The 26,428-nt window shown below is 48.5% G+C and overlaps 1 protein-coding gene across 1 annotated transcript in view; it reads left to right on the top strand.

Moving 5' to 3' along the window:
• The window catches only part of LOC119175087 (PX domain-containing protein kinase-like protein), a 101,798-nt gene extending 77,694 nt beyond the window's left edge, over positions 1-24,104 (top strand). The window contains exons 13-14 of the mRNA XM_037426308.2: positions 5,071-5,191; positions 22,486-24,104. Of these exons, the coding sequence (XP_037282205.2) occupies positions 5,071-5,191; positions 22,486-22,727 (363 nt within the window). The 3' untranslated portion in view covers positions 22,728-24,104. The remainder of the gene's footprint in view (positions 1-5,070; positions 5,192-22,485) is intronic.
• The last annotated feature ends 2,324 nt before the right edge of the window (positions 24,105-26,428 follow it).

The raw sequence follows: 26,428 nt of genomic DNA, 5'->3' as shown, positions 1-26,428 counted from the left end.
ACTAATTTTAGGGTGGGATTTTCTATCATCTGCTTCCACGGCGATTTGTTGTGGACAACGCGTCGTTCACCTCGCTGACACCGACTACATGCTTGACGACGATAATCAGAAGCCACTTCGTCTGGTCGCTGCGAAAGACATCGAACTCCCGCCACTACAAGAGCAAATTGTCAGCATTACGTCCAACGACATCTATCACGGGGATGTATTGGTCTCACCGTCACCACTTTGCGTTCCCAAAGGTATAGTTCTTCCGTCCGGTGTCGTTCGTTTTTGCAATGGCTCGGCACTTGTCAACGCTGTCAACTCTACACCGGAGAAGATCTTACTGCCACAGGGCACTACTGTGGCCCGTGTTACTGACTTCGAGCCTGTACTCGTCACGCCACTTCAGGCCATCGCATCCAAAGAACATCGCCTCGGTGAGCATGTTTCTTCCTCCGCCTTTATCACCACTATCAGCAGCGAATTGACATATTCACAGAGGCAGCAGCTGCTCGCATTGTTACAGAAACATGCAAATTCTTTCGATATTTGCTCGTCTAAGCTGGGCCGCACTAATACTACAGCACATCGAATTCAAACTGTTGGGACATCTATTGTACACCGCCGACCCTACCGCGTGTCTCTAACTGAAAGAAAAATTATAGAAGAAAACGTTGCGGACATGCTTAAACGGGAAGTCATCCGTCCTTCATCTAGCCCTTGGTCGTCTCCTATTGTTTTGGTCCGCAAAAAGGATGGCTCTGTGCGTTTTTGCGTGGACTACCGGGCGCTCAATAAGATCACACGCAAGGACGTGTACCCTATGCCACGCATTGACGACGCCCTTGATTCCCTACAAGGCGCGGAATTCTTTTCAAGCATTGACTTGCGTTCTGGGTACTGGCAGATCCCCATGCATGAAGACGACAAGGAGAAAACGGCCTTCGCAACCCCCGACGGGCTATATGAATTCAACGTGATGCCTTTCGGGCTCTGCAACGCACCCGCGACTTTTGAGCGCATGATAGATACCGTGCTGCGCGGCCTGAAATGGAAAAGTTGCCTTTGCTACCTGGACGACATTATTATCTTTTCGTCAACGTTTTCTGAGCACCTAGAACGATTGGATCAAGTTTTGACGTGCCTTGCCGGCGCCGGGCTTCAAATAAACACGAAGAAATGCTCTTTCGCTAGCAAATCTATCAAGGTCTTAGGGCACGTCGTTAGCAAAGATGGCATCCACGTCTACCACCCTGACGGTCAGCGCTGGGTTCCTGTACTGCCACGCTCTCTTCGACTTCAGGTGCTCGAAGCCTTCCACGACGACTTGACTGCTGGTCATCTTGGTTTTAAAAAAACTCTTGACCGCATTCGATGTCGTTATTACTGGCCTGGCCTTTCTTCTAGTGTAGCTCGGTACGTCGGTTCCTGCTACCCATGCCAGCGTCGTAAACTCCCCACGTCGGCACCTGCTGGACCTCTACAGCCACTTCCGTGCCCTTCAATGCCGTTCGAGGTTGTAGGTGTTGACCTTTACGGGCCTCTCCCTGTGACATCTGCTGGCAAACGATGGATAGTGACTGCCGTGGACCACCTGACACGCTACGCTGAGACTTCCTCTGTTATTACAGGCTCAGCTGTGGAAGTTGCAGACTTTATTCTTCACGCAATAATACTGCGTCATGGGGCTCCTCGTGTACTGCTTAGCGACCGCGGCAAAGTGTTCCTGTCACAAGTTGTAAATGAAGTACTGCGCGCTTCTGGAACTGCTCACAAGACAGCTTCAAGCTACCACCCTCAGACAAATGGTCTCACAGAAAGATTTCACCGAACCCTTGCAGACATGATAGCCGTTTACGTCCAACCCGACCACAAAAATTGGGATACTCTTTTACCATTCCTGACATTCGCTTACAACACTGCCGTTCAGCGAACAACTTGCTACTCACCGTTTTACCTCGTGTACGGACGCACCCCGACTACCTTTCTCGACGTCTCCTTCTTTAGCAGCCATGGCAATTCATGTCAGTCTTCTAGCGAAGAATACATTTCCCGCCTGGCCCAGTCTCGCCATCAGGCTCGCATCAATACTGAAGCGAGACAGCACGAGAGGAAGATCATCTATGACGAATCCCACCGCGTTGTGTCTTTCCAACCTGGTGACGAGGTGCTGCTTTTGACACCTATTCGCACTCCTGGTCTCTGTGACAAATTCCAACCACGCTTCATCGGGCCATACATTGTTTTAGAACAGACTTCGCCGGTTAATTATCGTGTGACACCACTCGTCGCCCCAACAGACCGCCGCTACCGCAGCACGGAGATTGTCCACGTTTGTCGCATGAAACCTTTCACGCGACGTTCCCCGTCACTTTGACTTACGGCGGCCAGGATGTCCGCTTCCAAGTGGGGGGAATTAGTGTGGGCATTTGTAACTTACATCGTCCTCATCCCTGCATAATCACAATCACCATCATCCGCTTGTCCCTTTGCCCTCTTTGCCACTCTGGGTCATCATGATCGTCATCGTCTGTGTGCTGGCTCTGCCCGTTCGTTTTGCGAGGTCTTTCCTCAATTAAACGCTGTCGCAGCCAAGACTACGAAGACTTCATAATATATATATATTTATTTATTTATTTATATTGCTGCATGTTGTTAGACACCTACCGAAGTCTTGCACCGCTTCCTGCTCTTATGAATTCTGCCACACCAACTGACAAGCCAAACACGCCATGCAACGCTTGCGGCATGTGTCACCACACCACGCGCTGGAAAAAAAAGGCTGGTGGCTTTTCGAAGGAGCGGCACACGGCGATGCGCAAAAAAAGGAAGTTGACGAGGTTTTCACTAGCGAGCTCAGGACAACCTTTGTGTATTTAGTGACGTCGCCAGGCATTGCGTCAGACCCGCCAGGCAGGAAGGCGCCGGTTGTTTACTCGACGGGCTCGCGGGCTGAGGTGACTCACTGCACGTGCGCGCCAGAAAGGCGCCGTCTCGTGATGACGCCGTTGAGTTGTTGATCGCGTCAGGCAGGCTCGCGTGCTGGCCTTGACACAGATTTCCTTTTTCCGCGGCATGGACGTTCACTATGGACTCGCTGGCATAACACGTGCTACGTGATGCCATAAAGGCTCATAAAAGAGTGTGCCACAATCGCCGCCATGGCTACAGATTGCGCTGACTGACACTACCACGCTTAAAATTCACATATAAACCCAATGAAGTGGCTGGGGGGATAGCCACCGTGATAGCTCAGTGGTAGAGCATTCAACGCGTTATTCAAAGCTTGTAGGTTCGATTCCTGCTCATGGCAAGTAATTTTTTCACCCACTTTTCTTTCTTCTTTAAATTGCATTGATTCTAATAACTTCCCCTATACATTCCTTGGCATTATTGTCTGTTAGATCTCAATGTGTGTGTGTGTGTGTGTGTGTGTGTGTGTGTGTGTGTGTGTGTGTGTGTGTGTGTGTGTGTGCGCGTGCGTGCGTACGTGTGTATACTGAAGAAGTTTTTCTAATGGGCCAAACATAATTGGAAGAGAAGACACACAACTTAGCGGTTGCCTTAGTTTTATTTCCAACGGTTTGACCGGTGGACATAACTTCGTCAGGGTTTTCGAACAAGTGTTCGCAAACCCTGACGAAGATATGTCCACCGGTCGAAACTGTTAGAAATTAAATTAAGGCAACCGCTAAGTTGTGTGTCTTCTCTTCTTATATATATGAGTGATGGCGACGCCGGTGGCAAAATCCAGCCGAGAGTGTCCATGTAATTGCTATCGCAATAATATCGTCTCGGTAGCAGCAAACGCCTTTGAGGCCCTTCAACATAGTATCCATTATCTTTTGGAAAATGCCTGGCGTGGAAGAGATTCCACAAGGTAATCTGTTGACAACGACCAATTCCTTGTGTGTATTCAAGGTTAGCTATTGCTATGAGGCATCAGACATCACTACTTGCTGATAAGAGTGGCTGATAAAGCCGAACTGGCTATCACAAGCACACTGAAGCAGTACGAAACTGAGTATATTTTCGCTGAAGTGACCCACCAGCAGGCTGTTGCTTGCTAACACAATGCCGCATGCCAAGCACATCCACGGGTGGTGGCCAACCCCTAAATTATGCACCCTTCGCTGCAGTGGGCTCCGAGTTCACAAAGCGATCGAATGAAAACACGTTCGGTTTCGCTTGCACGTTTTGAGAATGCCTGTGGTTTGTGTGATTTGTGTAATGCTCTGGTGTGTGCAATGCACAATTCATTCAGTTGCGTGTCGTTGCTTGTCGTTGCTTGTCGTGATGGACAAAAAGTGTCACCAGTCATCAACATATATGTGTCTGTTATAGGGGGTCCGTTTTATGTTTAGCTGCCGCAGAAGTTTTGCTAATGTCTCAGCCGCACACAGTTGTACCGTGCACGCTTAACGTCCCATTTCTGTAGCTTGAGTCATTGCAGCTACATGGGTTCGGGCGAATAAGGCAACAGGCTAGGTCTACAAACAACACTTTATTGCTATACTTTAGCAATAACGCGTAAATGTTGCGTAGAGAGACTACATAATACAAAGGGTAGACGCTTACACCTCGGTCGTTGTCATCCTTGGCTCGCAGGGAGTCCCAGAGGTCGTTCTTTCTGCTTCGTCGCCGGTGCCAGAAAGAGCGTCCGGCCGCCGGCCTGCTCGCTTTCTCCACTGTCGCGGTTTCCCTCTTCCTGACGAGGGTTCGTTCCTTCACTGAGGGAGGAGAAACATTCTGTGAGCCGGGAAAGGGGAATCGCGTGCGCCGGCCGCGGGGTGCTCCATCTCTTTGCAAGAGGCTTCATTGACTTGTGTCTGGAGGGGACAGACATATTCTCGCAACTAGGCTGTTGTGCTGCTGTTAAAGGGAAAGGATGGCTGGGCGCATGTGCTCTCCCACAATGTGTAAGGGTGCTAGAGTCACTAAATATAAATAGACGTTATTATGCCTAATAAACATTCAGGTACTTCTCTGAAGACATGTTGCACTTTTGTGTTTTATACAGATTCCTGTGTCAGAGGAATCCATCACCCCCTTTAATGTTTTATTCTTTTTTAAATGCTCTTTTAGCTGCGACAGCACACCAAGCTGAGCAAAGCCCAGGCACGCTTGTCACAAGACGAAAATCGCAAGAAGAGGTTACTTGAGCTAAGGAAAGCGGAGAGCAGCCGGACCCAGGCACGCTCCACAAGTGAGTTGCACTGCTTTCATAACTACTACAAATAACATCTCTTATAATTTTCTTGGCTTTTTTATCTGTTAATTGTGCCTAACAAAGAAAAAGGAGTCCTAAAAATTCCCCTTCTTTCGTTCATTTATAGCGAGAGTCTCGCTCTGGTAGACTAGATGCAGGTAGTATGTGAGGGACATTGATCAGCTGCCAGCTCGTAAAAAGATCGCATACTACGTGACGCCAACAGGCAGAAAAAAAGTTCCGCACTCACCGTCAATACTACTATCGGCACTGACTGACACTTTCAGGTTCTAATCCACATATATACCCCATAGAGTGATGATGGGGATGGCCGCCGCAGTAGCTCAGCTGGTAGAATATCGCACGCGGTATTCGAAGGTTGCAGGTTTGGTCTATGCTAGTGTCAAGTTATCTCTTCGTCCACTTTTTAGGGGAGAAGCTCCTTAACGCTTTCATCACCGCGCGAGAATAGTTGTTTTTCATATCTCTTGGGAAGATCGTTTTTGCCAGTTGGAAATGTACTCCAGCACGCATTGCAGCATATCAAACTTTGCAGAATGAAATGCTCTTTCCAAAAAACATAAGTTGTAGAATAACAAAACTATTATAGAATGAATAAAAATGTGAAAAGTGTGAAATTTTTTGTCACCAGCTGGTAAACAGTGGACTAAAAAACACTATATATGCAAAAATATTAAAAATGAAGAAAATTTAGAATATACATTTTGTAAATAAGGTGACCCAGGAACAGTATAAAAATAATTAATGTTGTACAAAATGTTTCTCTTCACATAGACTAAGAATAAGAAAATCGGAACCGAGGTGCTGCTTCATTGCTCATGCCATGCGGTGAAGCATTGCTTGGTTTTTCGTGAGACACAAGTGTACTTGTACACTCTTCTCAGTGAATTTTCATTGCCTTGTGATAAAAGTCTCTAGGTATTCCAATATAGATGGATACTCGTGATGTGAATAATCTATCTATAAATGAGAAGTCCAATGAACTTCGCTATTTCATCTAGCGTAGCCTCTTTCCATGAGCATCCAAGCATATTCCTTTGCATTTTCGCGCATATCGTATTGATAAAAGAACAATATTTCGAACAGTTCTAAAATGTTTCGCACTGCTCCGTAGTGAGGGCCAAGATGTGCTCTGGGGGCCTTCTAGATGTTAGAAGCTCTGCAGCCAGCACCACTACACTGCACCCTAGAGAAGTGTGGACCTCGCACGTAACCTGAGTAACTAAAAACTATGCACAAAGGTCAGAAGCTATATGCACTGGCGGGGGAGGAGATAACTTGAGGATGTAAGCAAAACAAACTCATGAACGGCTACGGATGTCTCAGCCTGACGCAAAACATCGTCCCCATAAAACTTGAAGCTGAGGTGCTGTCATAAAACTTGAAGCTGAGGTGAGATCGCAAGACAGTTTCAAGCAGTGCATCTGTTTTGCAGCGCTGACGCGCACCCATGCGCACGTGACGACCGCATACTAGGAGCGCGATTAGTGACACTAGATGTGACCCTGTGTCTGATATAACGATACAAGCAAATTTAAAGCGGCTGGAAACTGGCTGTGAGAGCCACCTGCACACTTGATTCATGCGGCGGACCTAGGGAAATATTTTTTTGGTAGAATTAATTTTTCCTGACTTCTAGCAACAGCTGTCTATTGATTCGCTGGCATAAATTTAAGACAATTATTACTGCCCAACTCGGTCGAATTGCAAAGCTAACACATCAATCCGACATTTGGCTTGCAAAGTTTCTTTTCATTACAGGACTTCGATGTTACTGTACCATAATCGCAAGGGGCATGCAGTTCTGCCAACCTAATACATTTTTCCAACTACACATGCACATTGGTTCGTGCAAAAGTCTGTCAAAAATCGCTATGTTGCCCAAGTCAGCAAATACAAGAAAATTCTGAATGTTGAGTGGCTGACCTAAATACTAGAAAGTGTTGGGTGCACAAGGAAGAGATTTAACATGCCAAAATTGATGACAAATGTGTCTATCACCAGTGATAGATTTGTATAGGCGTGATAACGAAAGAGTTGAGGCGTTGGTCATGCGTCCCATCGTAAGTGTCCGTAGCCACCTCTCATTAGGTCTTAAAATGTGTGGGGATCTGAGGCGCGCCCGCGACCATTTTTCATTCATTTTCATTTCATTTTATTATACTGTCAGCCCCATTTGGGCTATAACAGGGGTGGAAAAAGCCAATATACATACAAAAAAATAGGTACTCCCTATACAACTTCTATTATACATAACAATAAATGACAAGAAATAGCCAAAGCACTCTGCTCCTGAAGACATAGAATAAGCAAAATATAAACTATACATCTTTATACACGACATCCTTTAGGCCCTTCAAGAAAGAAGGTACACATTCCGATAAGACAGTGGAATTCGGCAGCCTGTTCCACTCAGTGATCGCCCGCGGAAAGAAACTGAACTTAAAACAATCGTTGTATGATCTGGGAGGGATGTACATGTTATGCCGGTGTCTTGACGTTTCCCCAGTTTTTATTACATATACTTTGATATGTCTATTTTTTCTTGTTCTTTAATGATTAAAAAGAGTAATTTAAGTCTTTCATACTCTGTCCTTTGTTCTAGTGGTTTAAGGTGGGCCAGCTTGCAAAGCTGAGTTGGGGAGTGGCAGCGCTGGTATTTGTTAAATATGAAACGTGACGCCAATCTTTGTATTCTATCTAGCTTAGTGTGATTACTTGTTGTGTACGGATCCCATACCACCTTTGCGTACTCCATAATTGGCCGTACGAGAGCCTTGTAAGCCAAGCATTTGATTTCCGGGCTAGCATGGTGCAGATTTCTCCAAAGTCTCCACAATGCTTTGTTAGCCTTAGCACAAACGGAGTCTACATGCAAATTCCATCGTAGATCGGAAGTTATTAATAAACCCAAATATTTGTGTTGTTCTACTCTGCCAAGCTCATGATCGTTTATAGAGTACATTGTATTTAGAATGCGTTTTTTCCTAGATACGGTCATCGTTACTGTTTTTGCGGCGTTAGATCCATCTGCCAAATGGTGCGCCAGTTTTGTATTTTTTGGAGGTTTAGATTTAGTTCTGATTGATCGGTAGGAGACCTGACTGTTTTATACATTACGCAATCGTCTGCAAAAAACCTTATGGGGACCGTAATATCTTTAGGTAAATCGTTGACAAAAATCAAAAACAGTAGTGGGCCCAAGACACTGCCTTGGGGAACTCCAGAAATAACATTGGCAAGGGCAGATTTTTTCGTGCTGACTTGAACATACTGCTTGCGATTGGAGAAATAGGAGGAAAACCACTGCGTTAGGTTTGGGTTTTTAAAGATAGTGTTTATTTTCAACAACAGTTTAGCATGGGACACCTTATCAAAAGCTTTTGCAAAATCTAAAAGTATCATGTCAACCTGACCTTGCGAGTTAATTTCAGAGGAGAGATCATGAACAAGTTCAACAAGCTGAGTAATAGTAGATAGGCCTTTTCGAAATCCATGTTGCTGTGAGTATAATAGGTTGTGAACATCTAGATAAGCCAAAAGATGCTTGGAGACAATATGCTCGAGAATCTTTGAACAAGTGCTTGTGAGCGGGATGGGACGGAAATTTTTGCAGTCGTTAGTAGTACCACCTTTGTGTATCGGTATGACTTTACCAACCTTCCAAGCAGTGGGAAAGCAACCACTACTTACGGAGGACTGGAAAATAATTGTCAAGTACTTCGAGACCCATACTGCGTACCTATATAAAAGTTCATTTGGTATTCCGTCAGGTCCTGCACTTTTCTTTTTGGCGATTTTAAGGAGCAGGTTCAATACTCCTTGTTCACTAATCGTTATTCCTTCTATGGCAGGTGTGTCAGAAGCCTCATTAAAAGTCGGTACTTGTCTGTCATCGTGGGTAAATACTGACGAAAAAAAGGCATTAAAACTTTCAGCACGTGATTGAGTTTTCTTTATCTGCATCAAGATGGGTTTTTGTGTTTGGATTTACGTATCTCCAGAACTTTTCAGGTGCTTCGTGCAGGAACTTTTTTAGTTTAACATTATAAAAATTATCTTTGCAATTTTTAACTAGACGTCTCAATTCCTGGCTCATAGTGTGAATGGCTTCCTTCCTTTCAGGGCAAGGATTTATTGAGTGAGCTCTCCGTTTTCGTTTCAGTTGCCTTTTGGCAAGGATCACGTCACGCGTTATCCAAGGATTTTTCTTTGCTATCTTTTTTGTCGTGTTGGAATATAGAATTAAATGCATTCAGTGACCACCTGCGAGAAATAATCCCATAGTCTATTTGTACATGCATTTGAGTTTTGCAGGAGAACAAAAGTATCGAAAGAGTTTTCAAGTTTTTCTAAAACAGAGAAGTCATCAGCAGCTGCGAAGTTCAGAACTGTATTTTTGTAATCCTTATGCAACCTAGCGGACACCATATCCAAGGAAAACATAACCATCTGATGATCTGATATGCCCTCGATTACATCACATGTTTTAACATTTTCCTCCAGGATTGAAGATACAAATACAAGGTCGAGCATAGAGGATACAGCCTTAAAAACACGTGTGTAGCTAGACACAATTTGGCATAGGTTAAAACAAAAGGCAATGTCCAAAAGATGTTCACAATGAGCTACTTCGTTTCCTATAATGTCATGCGAATCCCATTGAATGCCTGGTAAGTTGACATCACCAATCAAAATTATTTTGTCGTCCTGGTGCATATTAGAATCCATAAAACATCTTAAGTCGGTCAGAGTCGTAGCAGGAGAACAAGGGGGTCTGTACATAACTCCAATGTACACAGGGTGATCATTTAGTCGAATCTTTACCCATACGGCTTCAATATCACCAGCATCTGGCAAAGTTTGATACTTTATGTCTCTTTCAATCATAAGTGCTACCCCGCCTCCTCTCCCGCCTCGGTCCTTCCTTATTAAGACGTAACCTGGCGGTGCAACTTCCACATCATGTACATCACTGTGCAACCATGTCTCGGTGATTGCCAATATGTCAGGATCATGTTCCAAGGTTACACTTTCTATTAAGTGACTTTTGTTCAGTACGCTGCGAGCATTTAAGTTGATGATCTTAAAGTCGGCCTGTTTTTGTCTTTCAGGTCATTGGAGGTTGGGTTTAGCAGATGCTTTGCACTTGATCTTCTCATTGGCATCATCACTCCAGGTGTACAAAACATTGTTGATGAGAACTTTGTCATAAACCAGTCTAACTTTCGCTCCTTTCTTTCTTTCTTCTAGACTTGAGACCCACAAGTTTCTCCGTATCTCAGTTACACGTTTTGAGTAGTCCTCACTAATGTTAATATGAGTGCCTTTTAGCTTGAAACAATTTTTCAGTATCTTTACTTTGTCTCAGTAGTCTGCCACTCTAAGGATTACAGGGCGGTCTTTGCCAGGAAATTTCTTTCCTAGTCTATGTATTCTTTCTATAGAATTCAGTTTCTGGTTGAGAATGGAGCCAAATATATCGTCATTTATTTTTTTCAGTAAGTCATCATCATTCTCAGGGCCTTCTTCTTTTACGCCTCTAATTTCGCGGGCATTCCGCCATACGGCCACACTCTTTTGCTTTTCCTGCTCTGATAACGACGCGTGGCGATAGACGCTGCCACGTGCGGGCACGGCATGCGGTACGCGCGCGCCGAGGGAGCGCTCTTTTTTTCGTGGTCGGCGCCGGGTAAGCACGTGTTTTCCTTCGTCCGCGTCCCCTTTGGGAATCGCCGGACTTTAGCCTGCCTGGAGCGGCCTTGGGCACCTCGGCAGGCGTGTTTACTTGAGTGGTAGCTTCGGCAGCGTACGCTAAGCCCACAGTGGTGCCTAGTGCTTGAAGTGGTCGTACCACAACGAGCCGCACTTGCCGTAGGCCTACGCGTACGAGGTTTGCCCTAACACTCGCGACCAGGCCCAGTGGTCATCGTGAGAGTGCGCAGCATAGCCGCGAGGGACCTTTTCCCGACCGGCGTGTCAAAGCTCGCCATTGCCAGCTGCGACGTGCTCGCGGTTTTCCCCTTATTGTGAACGTCCGCGTGCGGGGGCCTTTGCTACCCGCGTCCCGGAAGCGGACGTTGTACTGTTGTTCGGGGTGCCGCCAGAGGCAATAAAGTGTTGTGTATTTTTGCACTAGAACACTGTCTATTTGCCGCGCCGCACTAAACGCCTTATTAGTTGAGCGCGCGCAGAGCGGTGCGCTACACGCGAGTAAACGGAGTAGCGGCCCTGTGGCTCGCTAAGCGTGAACCCGCGGTGATTGTCCGCAGCAGTTAGTAACGTGGTCACCATACTGGCGCCCAACGCGTAGCAGCAGTTAGTAGCGGGGTCACCATACTGGCGCCCAACGCGATATCAAAGGCTCATTAAGCCTTTGATTAGTCTTAGCCGAGTTAGCCCGCTTTTGCGAATCAGACTCGCCGCGTTGACCGGCGTTATGTCTGCTCCGCGTGAGTTCTGTCCGCTGACGCTTTTAGCAGATACCGCATTGCTCGAGAACAGTGCCAGTGCCCCCCTTGAGCATCACAATCACGCACCCTCACGTGTCACAAGCCCCAGACGGGATGACACGAGGCGCTACGTACCAGCTCCCACTGGAGAGGTAGCGTGTTTTGGGTCCGGGGCCATAGCCCAACCCGAACAGTGCACAAGGGCAAATTGGACTACTACTGCTCCCTTTGGAATGCATGGCAGTTCCATGTCACAGCGCTCCGAAACGGCTCTCAGTGGAGCTTCCGGGGCGCAGATCGGCACCGCGGCCTCAGCCGTTGCCGAATTTTGCCCGCTGGCTGCTACGCAACCTAGCAGCCAAGCTTATTTCGAGCACGCGCCTGCACCGCTAGCCGCAAGCGGCCTAGCATTTTCACGTGAAGCTGCCCCAAGAGTCAGCTGTGAAAAACAGGCGCTCCCCAAAGTCGCGACGGTCGGTATCCATTTTGAAACCGCGCCGCTTATCGAGCTCGGAGACAGTTTCCCATCGCTCGCCCGCACCGCTAATGCACCGACAGCTTCCTTTGAAGCGGGCGCAGAGACGCTGCTGCAAAATGCCGCCCAAATGATTCAGGCACTCACGGGGGCAGTCCAAACGCTTTCGGCCGTTCCGAAACGCCCTCATCCCGCTGTCATGTTGGCCGTTCCGACCTGCAGCGGGTATGGTGATCTGCAAAGTGCAAGAGATTACCTGGACTCCCTCACACGTTATCAGAGAGCCATGGGTCTAGACGACCAGGAAGTGCTCGGACGCGTCGTCCCGGCTGCACTGACAGACACGGCGGCCAGGTGGCATCGGCTTTCCGGCCACCGAGCAGCAACCCTCGATGAGTTTCGCGCGGCCTTCCTGCGCGAATTCTTACCCGCTGACTACGAGAGTAGGATGCGGCACGAGCTAGAGCTCCGCACACAAGCTCCTGATGAGTCGCTTCAGGAGTACGTACGCGCGATGGAAGACCTTTTTTCTATCGCTGAGCCCAGAGCCTCGAACGAGGAGCGCGTCGAACGGGTGATTAGGCAGGCACACCCGACTTTTTCGGCGTACCTGCGCGGCAGTCGCTTCCGTGATTTGGAGGAATTGGCCGTCGAGGCAAAGCGCATCCAAGGCGACATTCTCGCCGCGCGTTCCTATCACCCGCCACCGCCAGTCAGCGAGGCCCTCGAACCGCGCTGCGCGTGGGGAGTGGCCATGACCCTTCCTCAGCGGCAACAGCCCGCCGGAGCTGCCTTTGCGGCTACCGCTACAGGTGGGCGCGCATGGGAGATAAGCGATCGAGCTTTAGATCCCTACACGTACGGGAGGCGTGCAGCCGGTGCTGCATCGCAACTCGACGCGCGCGAGCAGGGACGAAATCCGACCCAGCGCATCACCGGTGGTAACGGTCATCAGAGCGATCCTTTGATCACGCGGCGAACCGACCCCGGCAGCTCGAAGCTGCTCCGTCTCGGGAAAGGGACCGTGATGGAGTGCGCTGCTTCCGCTGCAGTCAACGAGGGCACATAGCGAGGGAGTGCTCCACGTTTGTGCCTCCTGTGAGGCAGGGAAACGGGAGCGCGGGCCGTTCGTGAAAGCACAAGCGGCCGAACCCTTGCTTCTCCCCTCTGCGTACCGGGCAAGCAGTCTTTCTGGTGCGCACGCGCCGTTTATTTCGGTCACCATTGTCGGTCGCAAATTCTCGGCGTTGCTGGACACGGGCGCAAGCGCTTCGTTGTTTGGCGAACAGGTGTTGTCCCACTTGCAGAAGCGCTCGGTGCGCTTGCGGGACAGCCGAACGACATTCACCCTCGCGAGAGGCGTGGCCCAGTCGGCGGGCGCCGCGAGGTTGACTGTCAGATGGGGAGGCTGAATGAGACGCGCGCGTTTCGTTCATCTTCCAGGGCTCATAGTTCCTGTGATTCTCGGTCGAGACTTTCTCCTAAAAACCGGTATCGTAGTGGACATTGCGAATGGAGGCTATCGCGACGGACCTTTTTCCGAGCTAAAGCCGTTCATCAGCCCACCGGCGCTTTCTGTTGCCTGTGCAGTAGAAGCGCCGAAACCGTGTCACGTACAAACTTCGGGAGCAGGCCCCTGCGCTATGCACTCGTCGGCTCAAAATCACCATCGGTATCGAGCGGCACGACACGAAAAGGCTCCGCATTCTTTGATCGCCTGTGCGACTCAATTGGATGATACACAGAAGGCTTGTTTGTCGGCACTGTTGCGCGAATACGATGAGCTCTTCACTGATCAACCCGGCTGTACCGATTTGGTGAGCCATTCGATCGAAACTGGCGACGCGCTTCCTTTGAAGTGTAACCCCAGGCCCGTCAGCCAGGTCAAGAGGCAGGTAATTGACGGCTTGCTGTACGAGATGCTCTCATCTGGCATTGTTCGCCGTTCGTCCAGCGCCTGGGCGTCTCCAATTGTGTTGGTGCCTAAGAAAGATGGCAGTCATCGCCTGTGCGTAGACTACCGCCGTCTGAACAGAGTGACTCGTAAGGATGCCTATCCGCTCCCCACGATTATCTCCATCGTAGGAAACCTCGGCACTGCGCGGTATTTTACCACATTAGATGCCTCCAAAGGTTACCTACAGGTCCGGATGGATGAGCGTGACTGGTGCAAGACCGCGTTCACGTCCCAGAGAGGGTTATTTGAGTTCACTCGTATGCCCTTCGGTCTTTGCAATGCTCCTGCGACTTTTCAGAGACTCATGGACCGCGTCCTCGAGGAAGTAAAGTGGTCTTACTGCATGTGCTGCCTCGACGACATCGTGATTTATTCACGAACCTTCGAAGAGCACTTGGCCCACATTGCCGATGTGCTCGAGAGGGTGAAAGCCGCCGGGATGACGTTAAATCCCCCAAAGGCCCAACTAGCGCAAACCCGAGTTCAGTTACTTGGCTTCACGCTGGGCGAAGGCTCCATTGAGCCAGATCGGGAGAAACTTCAAGCAATCCTCGATTTCCCGCGCTGTTGCGACGCACCTCCGACGACGTTACGAACTCGAAATCTCACCGCTGCAACCACTGTTCACGAAAGACGGCGACGCCAACACGGTCCCGAAGGCGCCACTGCTTCGTTCTCCGCCGGGAAGGTCACCAGCCGTTTGGTAGCGTAGGTTTCTCAGCTCGCGACTGCTTCTGCGCTGAGCTGATAGACGATCGGACGAGACGACGGTGAGTTAAACAAGGTTTATGTACAGCATATATATAGAGGCGTTACAAATTCGGCACTGGGGCCGACAGAGACTCGAAGAGCCGAGCTCTTCTCTCTAACACATAGGTCTGCTCTTAAATGGGTCCGCTGTAAAAAGGGGTCTCTTCGACGCGCCGCAGGGCTTCTTTTATATGCACCGGGTCCAACCCGAATGTCGAACCAGAAGCGCCGCTGGTCGCGAGGTCAGAACCCTCCAATGAGGTCGCCGCTGGGCCGCGTCCTTCTTTCTCATCGAATCTGGAGAGGCTGCGCTGCAGGTGGCTGCACCCAAGGACGAGTGACGTCGCCGCGCATTGCGTCAGCCGCCCCCCAGACAGGATGACGCCAGTTGTTTACTCGACGGGCTTGTGGCTGAAATGACTCACTGCACGTGGGCGCCAGAAAGGCGCCGCCGCGTGTTGACGCCGTTGAGTTGTTCGTGTCAGGCAGGCTGGCCTTGACACAGATTGCCTTTTTCAGAGGCACGGACATTCGCTGTGGACTCGCAGGCATAACAGCGCCCAAGGACGTACGCGGCCTGCGCCGCTTTTTCGGAATGGCCAATTTTTACTGGTCGTTCATTCCGTCCTGTGCCCGAGTGCAGGCGCCCTTGACCAAGCTCTTGGGTAAGTCAGCTGAGTGGCGATGGGGACCTGAGCAGCAAGAGGCGTTTTGTCGTCTGTCTAGTGCCATTGCAGAGACGGCGCAGCTCAAGCTCCCCGACCTGACCAGACCGTTTGTTGTCCAGACTGACGCAAGCGATCTGGGATTAGGAGCAGTTCTCCTACAGGAATACGATGGTGTGTTGCAGCCGCTGGCCTGAGTGGGAACGATACCAAGCTCCCCTTTGGGAGAATGGGAATCGCTTTCAGCAGACAAGAGTTACTGAAGGCCCAGCAGGATGATCCGTTTTGTCGCGAGTTGAGCGACGGTCTCAGGGAGACGGAGCGCCGAGACGCTGCTGGTAGTGCGGCGGGCGCAGGGGGACGGGAACCGGCGTGTGTCGCTGGGTCCCCCGCGGATACATACTTGCTGGACCATGATGGACTCCTGCTGAAATACATAGCCACCGATGAGGAGTCAGTGGACCCGTTTAAGGTGGTTGTTCGCAAAAGTCTGAGAGGCGCACTGTTGCGAGCCTCTCACGACGAGCCCATTGCCGGTCACCTGAGTGGCTCTAAAGTTTTTGCGAAACTGAGCAAGGTTGTGACTTGGCTTGGCATGAAGCGTGACATTTTTCGCTATTGCCGTTCCTGCCACGTCTGTCAAACGATGAAATTAAGGGGTGGCAAGCCGCCCAGCTTGATGAAACAGATTGTCAGTGAGCGTCCGTGGCAAGTAGCCACCTGCGATCTAATGGGGCCGTCCCCAGGAGTAAACAGGGGTTCATACATCTGATGGTAGTTGTTGATCATTTTTCCAAATGGGTGGAGCTGTTTCTGCTGCGGAAAGTGACAGCACGAGCGGTGCTAGAGAGGCTACAGGAAGTGTTTTGTCGGTTCGGCTTTCCGAAAAGATTGATCACGGACAATGCGTCGTATTTCACCGCTCGTCGGGTGTTTGGTGATACGTGCCGTTCCCTAGGAATAGATCACTGCACCACTTCCCCCTACCATCCCCAGTCCAATTTGACGGAGCGAACGAATCGTACGCTCAAACCGATGTTGGCGGCCTTTGCCGAAAGTCAAAAGGACTGGGCAGACCATTTGAGTGAACTCGCGTTTGCAATCCGAACCTCCGAGAGTCGCTCTACTGGTTTCTCTCCCGCCTTCCTTAATTTCGGAAGGGAGTTGGCAAATCCGGTGACCAGTGTCATGCAATGCCAGCTCGGAGACGAGGAAGAACCGGCAGACTGTTCTGCTTACGCTTCCACACTTCGGGACAGGCTTTGTCGAGCTCTCAGTAGAGCGAGGCAGAGTTTGGCATCGGCCAGGGCCGCGCAAAAGGCCCAGTACGACCGAAAACATCGCCACCTTTCATTTAAGGTAGGTGACCTCGTCCTGAAGCGCAACCACGCTCTTAGCGATGCGAGCAAGGGTTTCTCAACTTCGCTCGCTCCAAAGTGGCTTGGTCCGTACCGAGTGGAGAAAGCTTGGACTCCACTCGCGTACTTGCTGAAAGACCCGCTTTCGGGAAAACTCAGCCGTGCCCACATCGCAGACCTGAAAGCCTTTGCTTCGAGGTCTGACGAGCCTGCACCAGCGCCCAGTGGCTCTTCGCGCAAGCAACGGGGCACTCCCGGCGCGGCGGACCGCATTCGGACCACGCACCGGTATAATCTTAGGAAGCGGTCACCTGAGTGATTTCACGCCGGACGGCGGGCTTATTTCCGCAACCGAAGGCCCTCATTTTTACTGTATAGTCTCAGTTAGCTAACTTCTTTACAGCCAGTGCTTGCAAAGAAGTCTGCTCCGCCCAGTTACTGCTGCTGATTGTCATTTGAGTGTTGTTGTTTACTTGATGTTTTTTTCCGTGTTTTCTTTTTTTCTTCTCGCTGGAGGAGGGGATTGTGAATTGGTGCTTTAGCGTGGAGAGAGGGACAAAGGACACTCTGCACTTCCTTTGCGGTGCGCGTTTGGAGAGACCCGACCATCGGAGGTGTGTGTGCGTGCGTGTGGCAACAACTTGAGAAGTCACCGACCCCTACACCACCTTGCACTCTGGAGGCGTTCGGTGACCTGCGGTCGTTAGGCAGCCCGGTTGCGCCCTGCTCCCGACCGTCGCTGATAAGCTCTGCTGGCCTTTCTATCATGGCTCCTGCACGAGGCCAGCTGTCGCAGACGCTGTGCACGACTCGACCGACGTCGCAGGACGCCTCGCAGCCAGTGGATTTGGCGACCATTATTCCAGCAGAAGAGCCAGCTGTCGCAGCGAGGTCCATCCGAACCTCCACCGAGGCGGCGTTCGTCGGATTCGCAGGGCTGTCGTCAACATCGACGAGACGAAGTCACCCAAGTCAAATAATACGTGACGCTGCCCCTCCGAGCCGTGGACACGCTCTTGCGTGAGCATCATGAACTCCCGTTACCCCTCTTCCGCGGAGCCATTGTATTTCTCAAGTGTATTGTATTCTTGTGTTGTTTTATTTTTTTTTTTCTTCAGCAGCAGTTGCAGAGCGAGGCTGAGGCTAGCTGTTGCCCATTGCATGACGCCTTTGCATGCATGGGTGACGACCGGCTGCCTTTGCAGACCGGTATATAGGGTGAATTAAGGAGAGGAGGGTGTGGGGATCTGAGGCGCGCCCGCGACCATTTCGCGGGCCTTCCGCCACACAGCCACACCCTTTTGCTTTTCTGCTCTGTTAACACCACGTGGCGATAGATGGCGCCACGTGCGGGCACGGCACACGGTAGGTGCGCGCTGAGGGAGCGCTCTCTTCTCCGTGGTCGGCGCCGGGTAAGCACGTGTTTTCCTTCGTCCGCGTCCCCTTTGGGAGTCGCCGGACTGTAGCCTGCCTGGGGTGGCCTTGGGCACCTCGGCAGGCGTGTTTACTTGAGTGCTAGCTTCGGCAGCGTACGCTAAGCCCACAGCGGTGCCTAGTGCTTGAAGTTGTCGTACCACAACGAGCCGCACTTGCCGTAGGCCTACACGTACGAGGTTTGCCCTAACACTCGCGACCAGGCCCATTGGCCATCGTGAGAGTGCGCAGCATAGCCGCGAGGGACCTTTTCCCGACCGCCGTGTCAAAGCTCGCCATTGCCATCTGCGACGTGCTCGCGGTTTTCCTCTTATTGTTAACGTCCACGTGCAAGTGCCTTTGCTACCCGCTTCCCGGGAGCGGACATTGTAGTGTTGTGCGGGTTGCCGCCAGAGGCAATAAAGTGTTGTGGATTTGTGCATTAGAACACTGTCTATTTGCCGCGCCGCGCTAAACGCCTTATTAGTTGAGCGTGCGCGGAGCGGTGCGCTACACGCGAGTAAACGGAGTAGCGGCCCTGTGGCTCGCTAAGCGTGAACCCGCGGTGATCGTCCGCTACGGTGAGTAGTGGGGTCACCATAAATGGTAATTAGAGGGTGGTACTTGTATATATAACGAATGCATATATGCTGAAAATGCAAGATAGTAGATAGCATTACTTGTAGTATGATGCGCGCAAGGCGGCGGCTCGCACTCGAAGATGGAACCCCGATGTGCGAGCGCGCGAGAAAATAGGAATGACGTCACACGAAGACATTGGCGATCGCGTGTTCGTTAGCGGCACTGTTCGCTAGGGGGCGCGCCGTAGTAAAATAAGTCATTCTGGCATGCGCACGGGTTCGGAAAGTCGGTGGATGGACAAGGCTGCAGAGCGGCGTGTGTGCAAGGCAGCGGCGGCTCGCGCTCGTAGACTGAACCTCGATGTGCAAACGTGCGAGGCAGAAGCGTGCCGTAAAGCTGTACGGCCGCGCCTATAAGATCCTGCCGTACAAGAGCGGGAGGCCCAATAGGCACGGCATACACACACAGCGTTTTTCATGTCTCTAAATGATGATCGACTGGGCGTATTGCATGGAAGATTCTCGGTTTACTGATGATTCCTTCGGGAGCTTCACCCACTCATCATCATTCACCCCATGGATATGCTGTGATTTTTTTTCTTTCCTCACATTTACATTAAAATTACTACTGTATTTACTCCATAGCATTAAACAGACCGAAATCTTCAGTCATCATATTTCTGATTTTTTTTTCCTTCCGCATAATAAACGTACCACCTATATTCATTTGCCACAGTCAGCTAGCAGACACGTGGCATCTCCTTGCAGGCTTATGTTTGTTCATTTGTTTTTTATTATTATGACGACTCCCCTCGGTTCACTACCCCCCTTCCCTTTGCCATGGCCAGTTCTTTTTCTGCCCACTGCCCACTGCCATGGCCAGTTCTTTTTCTTTCTGCCTGTGAGTCCCGTCTTTTTAAATTATCCATGCACCACAGCGGGGTTCACGAACAATGCGAGTTTAAGACATCTCTTCACAAGCACACTACGAGCAAAGGTCATGAACTGCCTGCGCTTACCAATGGCCGCTTCCTGCAAATATGAAACCTAAAGGCCCAATCACATGCACAAGAGCTGTGAAAATCGTGTGCATGTGATTGGGCCTAAAGGTTCGTATTTGCAGGAAGCGACCATTGGTAAGCATGACCAGACATCTGTCACAAGAAGCCATTCGTCACCATAGCGTTGCAGGTGTGTCGCAAGTTTCTGGAAGACCAGATAAAACTGCTTGTCTCCTAGAAAAAAGTGTGACGATTTTGGTAGCATCTCTGATCCTCGCTTCAGTTTCAATTTGCTCTTCATGCTAGTTACCCACCAAGGAACGCAACATGTAGGCTAACTTCTTTTTGCAGTCGTATCCCATGCAGAGAGAGATTCAGCAGCCATATTTAATTTAGTCGCTATCAACGGTTTGTTTTAATGCTGCACTGGTAGCTTGTTGCAATGTCAATGTCGTCATCGTGCGAGTTTGCTTCAGAGTTTGCCAAGTGCGCTGACGCTACGACACGTTTTGCACACACTTCCAGACCGCCCCTCGAGATCACAGCAGATGCCACTGTTGTGGTTAAACAAAATATTGCAATAAAAAAGCCACAAGATGCTTTTATGGAGTGCGTGGAGGACAACACCATCAACCACTGAAGATGAGTGAAGTACAACAAAGAAACTATTCACAATCGGTGTACGCATATGTCAATTGTGAAAGGTTACCCAACGTTCTTTTTTTTTTTTTTTGGCATAACACATTTTTGCTCACATCGAAAATAATTTCGTGAAGTTTGCCCCACATAATAAATGCACCCTGGTCCTTCCAAGTGACACATCCCAGCCTGAAATTCGACCACCAGTGATTCTGCTGAAAAAAAAAAAAATTGAGCTGAAAGGTAACTCTGTGAAAGTGATGTTAGTGAAGTATTTTTGTTCAAAAAAATTGTATGGTCACGTGACAGCCCTTCAAACGTGCTGACAAAAGGAAAAGTTTGGTGAGAATAAATTATGTGTATGCAACCTTCAAACTGGGTATGGCGACACATGATTTTAGAGCATTATGTTGTCAATGTTTTGTGACGTGACGTCACAACTAAAACCATATATTAGTTCTACGGCCTAAATAGGCTTAGCGAAGAATTCGGAAGAAAACACGCAAATTCAGGCAATTTTTGTAAAAACTATGGCAACATTCTAACTGGCAAACTTTTTATTGCAATAGCAATTATATGGACACTCTTCTTTCTCCCCGATTTTGAATATCAGCAGCTTGTCATGGCTTCACGTGACTGTGTATGTTGTGTATGGCCTAGATGTGAGATTAATTCATACTCGGGCTGTCCTCGTGGACTTTTCACGTGTGCTGGCATATATTAGTGGCAAATAAAATATAACACAGTAGCTTTTAGGTGATGGTACATAGTGGTTGTAAATTTTGAAAGACCATAGAATTCCAGTCTTGATTTTACGGCTTCCCAATTTAACCAAATAGTTTGAGCGCCCCCATCATTTCGTTAAATCCAGTTTACACTATATCTGGCAAAATGAACAGTTCTAGGCCCTTGAAACATTGCACACTTTTGCTTGATATTGTGAACACTGGTATTTGATGTCATATGAATTGGGAACTCATAGACAAGGTTCTACGTCGTTGAAGTTTACCTGCCATTGTGGCTCAACAGCTACGACGTTGCACTGACATGAATGAGGTTGTTGGTTCGATTGCTGCCACAGCGTCACATTTCAGTACCTAAATATCTGACGGTGGCTAACGCCTCATGATTCTATATTGTTTTGTCACGTTGTGAGAACAAGGTGGCCTACCGTAAAATGCAGAGCAGATGCCCAACAGGAGATTTCAAATGTGCGGCCTCTTCTCTCTTCACTTAATTTTCACTGTTCCATTTATGTTTTCATTCACTTGGCGAGGGCAAATTGAAACAGTGAATGCATGCTTATTCAACGCAGCGTTTTGTTAGAAGCACGGGTGTGCATTCTTTATTCACAGCGGTTCATCACAGCGGTAGCAAGCGAAACAGCTGTGGCTAGAAAGCACGGGGTGTCTGCCTTGGATCATCAGTGGCTAGAGTGCTCGGCTGCTGACTCGAAGTTTGCGGGTTCAGTTCTGGCCACAGTAATTGTATTTCAATGGAGGCAAAATGGTAAAGACCGGTGTTCTGTGCAACCACAGTGTCCGTTAAAGAACACCACGTAGTCCAAATTTCCAAAGCCCTCTACGGTGTTCCTCATAATCGTATCATGGTTCTGGACTGTAAAACCCCACCTATTATTATCATTACGCAGCATTGGGTAGCGATGAATGAAATAACAAACTATTTTGGACAACTTTCTGATCCTATTCATTGTGACCATGTAAGCATCTAGACTTTTATTCTTTCTCATTTAACTTTGTCGACGAATTCTCTGCAGAAAACTTGCATACAGTCTAGACAAAGACGAGAAAAGGATGTCTTCATTGTTCCTTCCGTGTCCTTACCAAGTAGTTCATACATTCTCCCAGTAAACTAGGAAAACATGCGCGTGAGGTATCCAAGTGCTTTTGGTGCTATTATAACAGCGTCAATTCTGTCTTGTCGTTTTACATCGTTGTGGGTTATGCCTGTGCTTCCAGGCACAAGGGTTGAGGCAACTTCTGTGACAAAGAGTCAGACACCTCTGCCGCCTCCGCCTCCACCACCACCACCTCCGATTTCGCCACCTCCTCCACCGCCACCACCAGGACCACCGACTCCGGGTTCGGGATCGTCGGGATCATCGACCGACCGCTCTGCACTGCTCAGTTCTATTACATCCTTCAACAAGGGTGCTTTGCGCAGAACTACCACCAAGGACTGCAGCAGGCCGAAGCTCTGACTCGTGTTGCTGCTCTGTTAGAACATGCTCATATATGCTGTGCTGTATCTGCCACTAATGTTGCAATCAATGAGTCTGAAAAGAACCTGTAATCAAAAGTAGCAGAGTAAAGCATGCAAATTGGGCAGTGCATCAAATTTAATATAATTTAATGGAAACGTGTCACGGCATATTAAATATGCTGGGCATTAGAAAGTTTAGCTTTGAATGGGGATAGTGGCTGGGAAGGATGCATGTGGTAGAGAATGAGGACGATACCGCAGAATGATGATGTCATAAGAGGTGCCAAGAAAACAAGCATGCCATTGGGAATCGAGGTGCTCCTACGTGATTGTGTCACCGCTTAGTCTGGTGGCAGAAATCCAGACAAGACATGATTTCTATAGTACGTGAAACAACGCAAGATTACAGGGCAAAGCCCTACTCTGTACTGACACCATTTATTGCATTGAACGACATGTGTAGTGTCATTTTCATTCAGTGATTGCGTTCAGAGTGCATTAGTGTTCCTTCCTAATCCTTGTTTGGCATTTTCTTCTCTAAATGTGCTATCATGAGTGCGCTGGGATGTTCCAAGTTGTGCAGATTGCTGTACACTATGCTTGTCAGTCTGGTTCTCGTTCGTATAAAGATTGGAACATTGCTTTGTCCTGTCATCTTTGTTTGATGTCATTTCGCACTAAAAAATAGTCGTGGAGTCACACCAACAAGACCAGAATTTAAGAGGAAGACGGGACTACAGAGCAAGGTGGAAGCTGCGAGAATGTCACCGTAGCCAACATTGCCTTTATTGACATTCAACGTGGATTCACCCAAACTATATCACATGTGAATATGAAGTGGCTGCTGTTCTTTCAACTATATTAATTGTGGATCATCGAAGTGGCCGTGTCACATGCAGTGCCTGTTTCTCTTCTGCTATGCCCAACAGTCATTGAGTGCCTTTTCCGTTTTTTGTTGTGTCCCAGTGTTGTGCCTGACGGGTCTTACAATCGGGGGAAGAGCAAGTGAATACAACTGGCATGTTAATTTGATTAGTGCAAACCGTGTCCAAGTTCAGCTGTGTGCTGCAAGGAAACCCTAGCACCTGTTTATTATGCACAGCTTAGTGTGCCTCCAAAGATCACAAGGTGCAGTGCACCTCCTAGCTTATGCAGCATATGTCATTTCGATTGCAAAGTCTGTGTGTGATTGCATCTGTGATGATGAAGTGCAAAGCTAAGTTTTACTGCATGTGCAGTAGAGCTGCTATGCAAGGGTGCTGCTGATAGCAAATATCGTAATATTAGTTCGAAACGGCACCAACATGCTGCTCACTCATTGTGCACAAGGATATTGTGTCATGTCTGTAAACTAATAAAACCCTTGCACATTCAACTGTTGCTTTCTCTTAAAAAATTGTACACAAGTTCATGCATTTAAATACAATAGAGTTTTCTTTATGATGCAGTGTTGTTTCTATTACTTGTGTGCCTTTACAGCAATTTCGCAATGAGGCTGCCATTGATAAAACACTTCACTGCTGCAGTGCCATCTAGAGTCTTTGATGTTTCGCGGCCGTGTGTGGTTTTCTGCAGTGGTATTGCGGTCCTTCGCGGTACACAGGCAAAACACAGCAACTTTTGTGATTGTAAGGGCACTAGTAAGTAACTCTTAAGGTGTCAACTTAAATATGGCCGAAACATCAAGCATTAGAAGCACATGAGAAGTTCCCACTGGGTGGAGACGATAGACATGGGGAGTAGAATTCCATTGCAGTTCTTAAGCAGCACGTGTAAATTCGTAGTTAGTGTGTATGCTTTGTAATATTGTGGGGTTCGGGAGATATGCACTACCATTACCATTAGAGGAGCTTTCGAAGTAGCACGTGGAACGTAAATGGAGACGACTGAATACATCTACTCAGCTGCACGTCAAGTGTGTGCATATGTGCTTAAAAGGCCAATAAACAAACTCGAGGTCCAACAGTTGTTATAGAGAGAGATATGTGCTCTTTACTATGTGAACACGTTGCCACAAAAATTTTGCAAATACATGCTATAAAAAGGAAGTTACAGGCTTCAAATTTTCACACAGCCTCGCGACTCTTTGCCGCTATGGGTAGGTGGAAGTTGTAGCCCATCTTAGTAACTCCGCCACTTCGGCAACATGACAAGACGTTAGATGTACTATAGTCGGAGATTCTAGGCGCTATAGTCATCGGGGCACACTGAACAACTGGGCAGGGCGTCCCCAACATGAGCACGTGTCATAGCAGTGCGGGGAGGAAGAGCTGTTCGAGGAGCATCCTTCCGCTGGTAGAGACATCCCTTTATCTAGGAGGCTTTCGTTCGACAAGCTCAGTGGTGCGTCAAGTTGCCCATGGGCAAACTTGCATCACTGCACGTATAGGGGGATCGGTCAGAAGGAAAGAGGTGCGGGAATCGTCTTTTAAAAATGGAGGGTCTGCGTGGCATGCAGTGCTGTAATATTCCGAAAATGTGGTCATCGTGGTCTACTGTATAAATTAGCTCTCTTGGGAGGTGGAAAAAAAAAATGTCAAAGCCTGTTTGCAGGGCCTTTAAAGCTTTGGATTTCTTTGGAGGGGTACTCAGTTTCAAGATAACCTCTAGCAGACCATCTGATTTCGCTTAAGAAAATGCAAACATGAGAAAATGAAAAGAACTGCGTGGAATCTAGTACGAGCAGCTGTCGCTAGTGATACTCTGAATGCACGCCCATTTTTGATAACATAATTGCAGTTTGTTTCTTGAGAAGTATTTGAGAAGCATTACAACAAACGCACGTGTTCAGGTAACACGCCCTGGCTTTAATGAATATGGGACTATTATTCACAACTACCAGGTTTTTACAGAAAAAAATGAAACAGCAGCTGTCATAACATTACCCTAATTGTAATAAAAAAACTAACAAGTCGTGAAGGAACATCCTTCCCACAAAACGATACAGAAGCGTATGTGCACCAGAGAACGTTTACATCATGTGGATGTTTCAGTTATGAAGTCTCGGAAGTACTAATTCGACTCTCGAAACTGCGCACACTTGGAACATTTTACTAGTCAGAGAGATTTTAAATTACCTTATGTACAACTCCTGGCCAAACATTTTTTATTAATCCTCAGCTGCTTTTGTGTGCATATATGACCAGCACCCAAGCACATCCTCAAGCTTGTGTGAAGAAATGGCCACAAGTGCAAATGCCACGTGTAATATACTACTTATTGAAGAATAAGTCATGTGACCTAAGTGAAGTTATTTCAAAGTATGGTGCACTTTGCATGCCTCAGCTGCCAGTCTTCTACGCATCCAATAATTGTTGGCACTGCCAAACAAAGAAACTGTATAGCCTGTCAACCTGTTCTCGTCTGGCATTTTGATTTTGGGCACTACAAACACTTCCCTGCCTTAAAAAATTGCACAATGCGCAACGCAAAATGTGGTGATCCACACAAGCCAACAGAGGTAGCCGCACGGCGAGACACAAGGTAGAGAGAGTGGTAGTGAAGAAAATGTATCAGTTCGAGGCTACACTCGTTCTCTTCATGAAAACAGTCTATACTCTCGTGCAGCACTGTGGAAGCTGCAGTTCATGTTGACCTATCAAGAGCGCGAGCACATTTAAATGTATCCTTTCGCACCCTGTTTTCTGCAAGCAGCTTGCACACCATCAGAATTTTCTTCCTGTAAAAGAAATTGTGCAG

The sequence above is a fragment of the Rhipicephalus microplus genome, chromosome 5 (assembly GCF_043290135.1).
Source record: "Rhipicephalus microplus isolate Deutch F79 chromosome 5, USDA_Rmic, whole genome shotgun sequence".
NCBI classification, from domain to species: domain Eukaryota; kingdom Metazoa; phylum Arthropoda; class Arachnida; order Ixodida; family Ixodidae; genus Rhipicephalus; species Rhipicephalus microplus.
The sequence above is the reverse complement of the archived record's forward strand: the minus strand, read 5'-3'. Positions and strand labels throughout refer to the sequence as shown.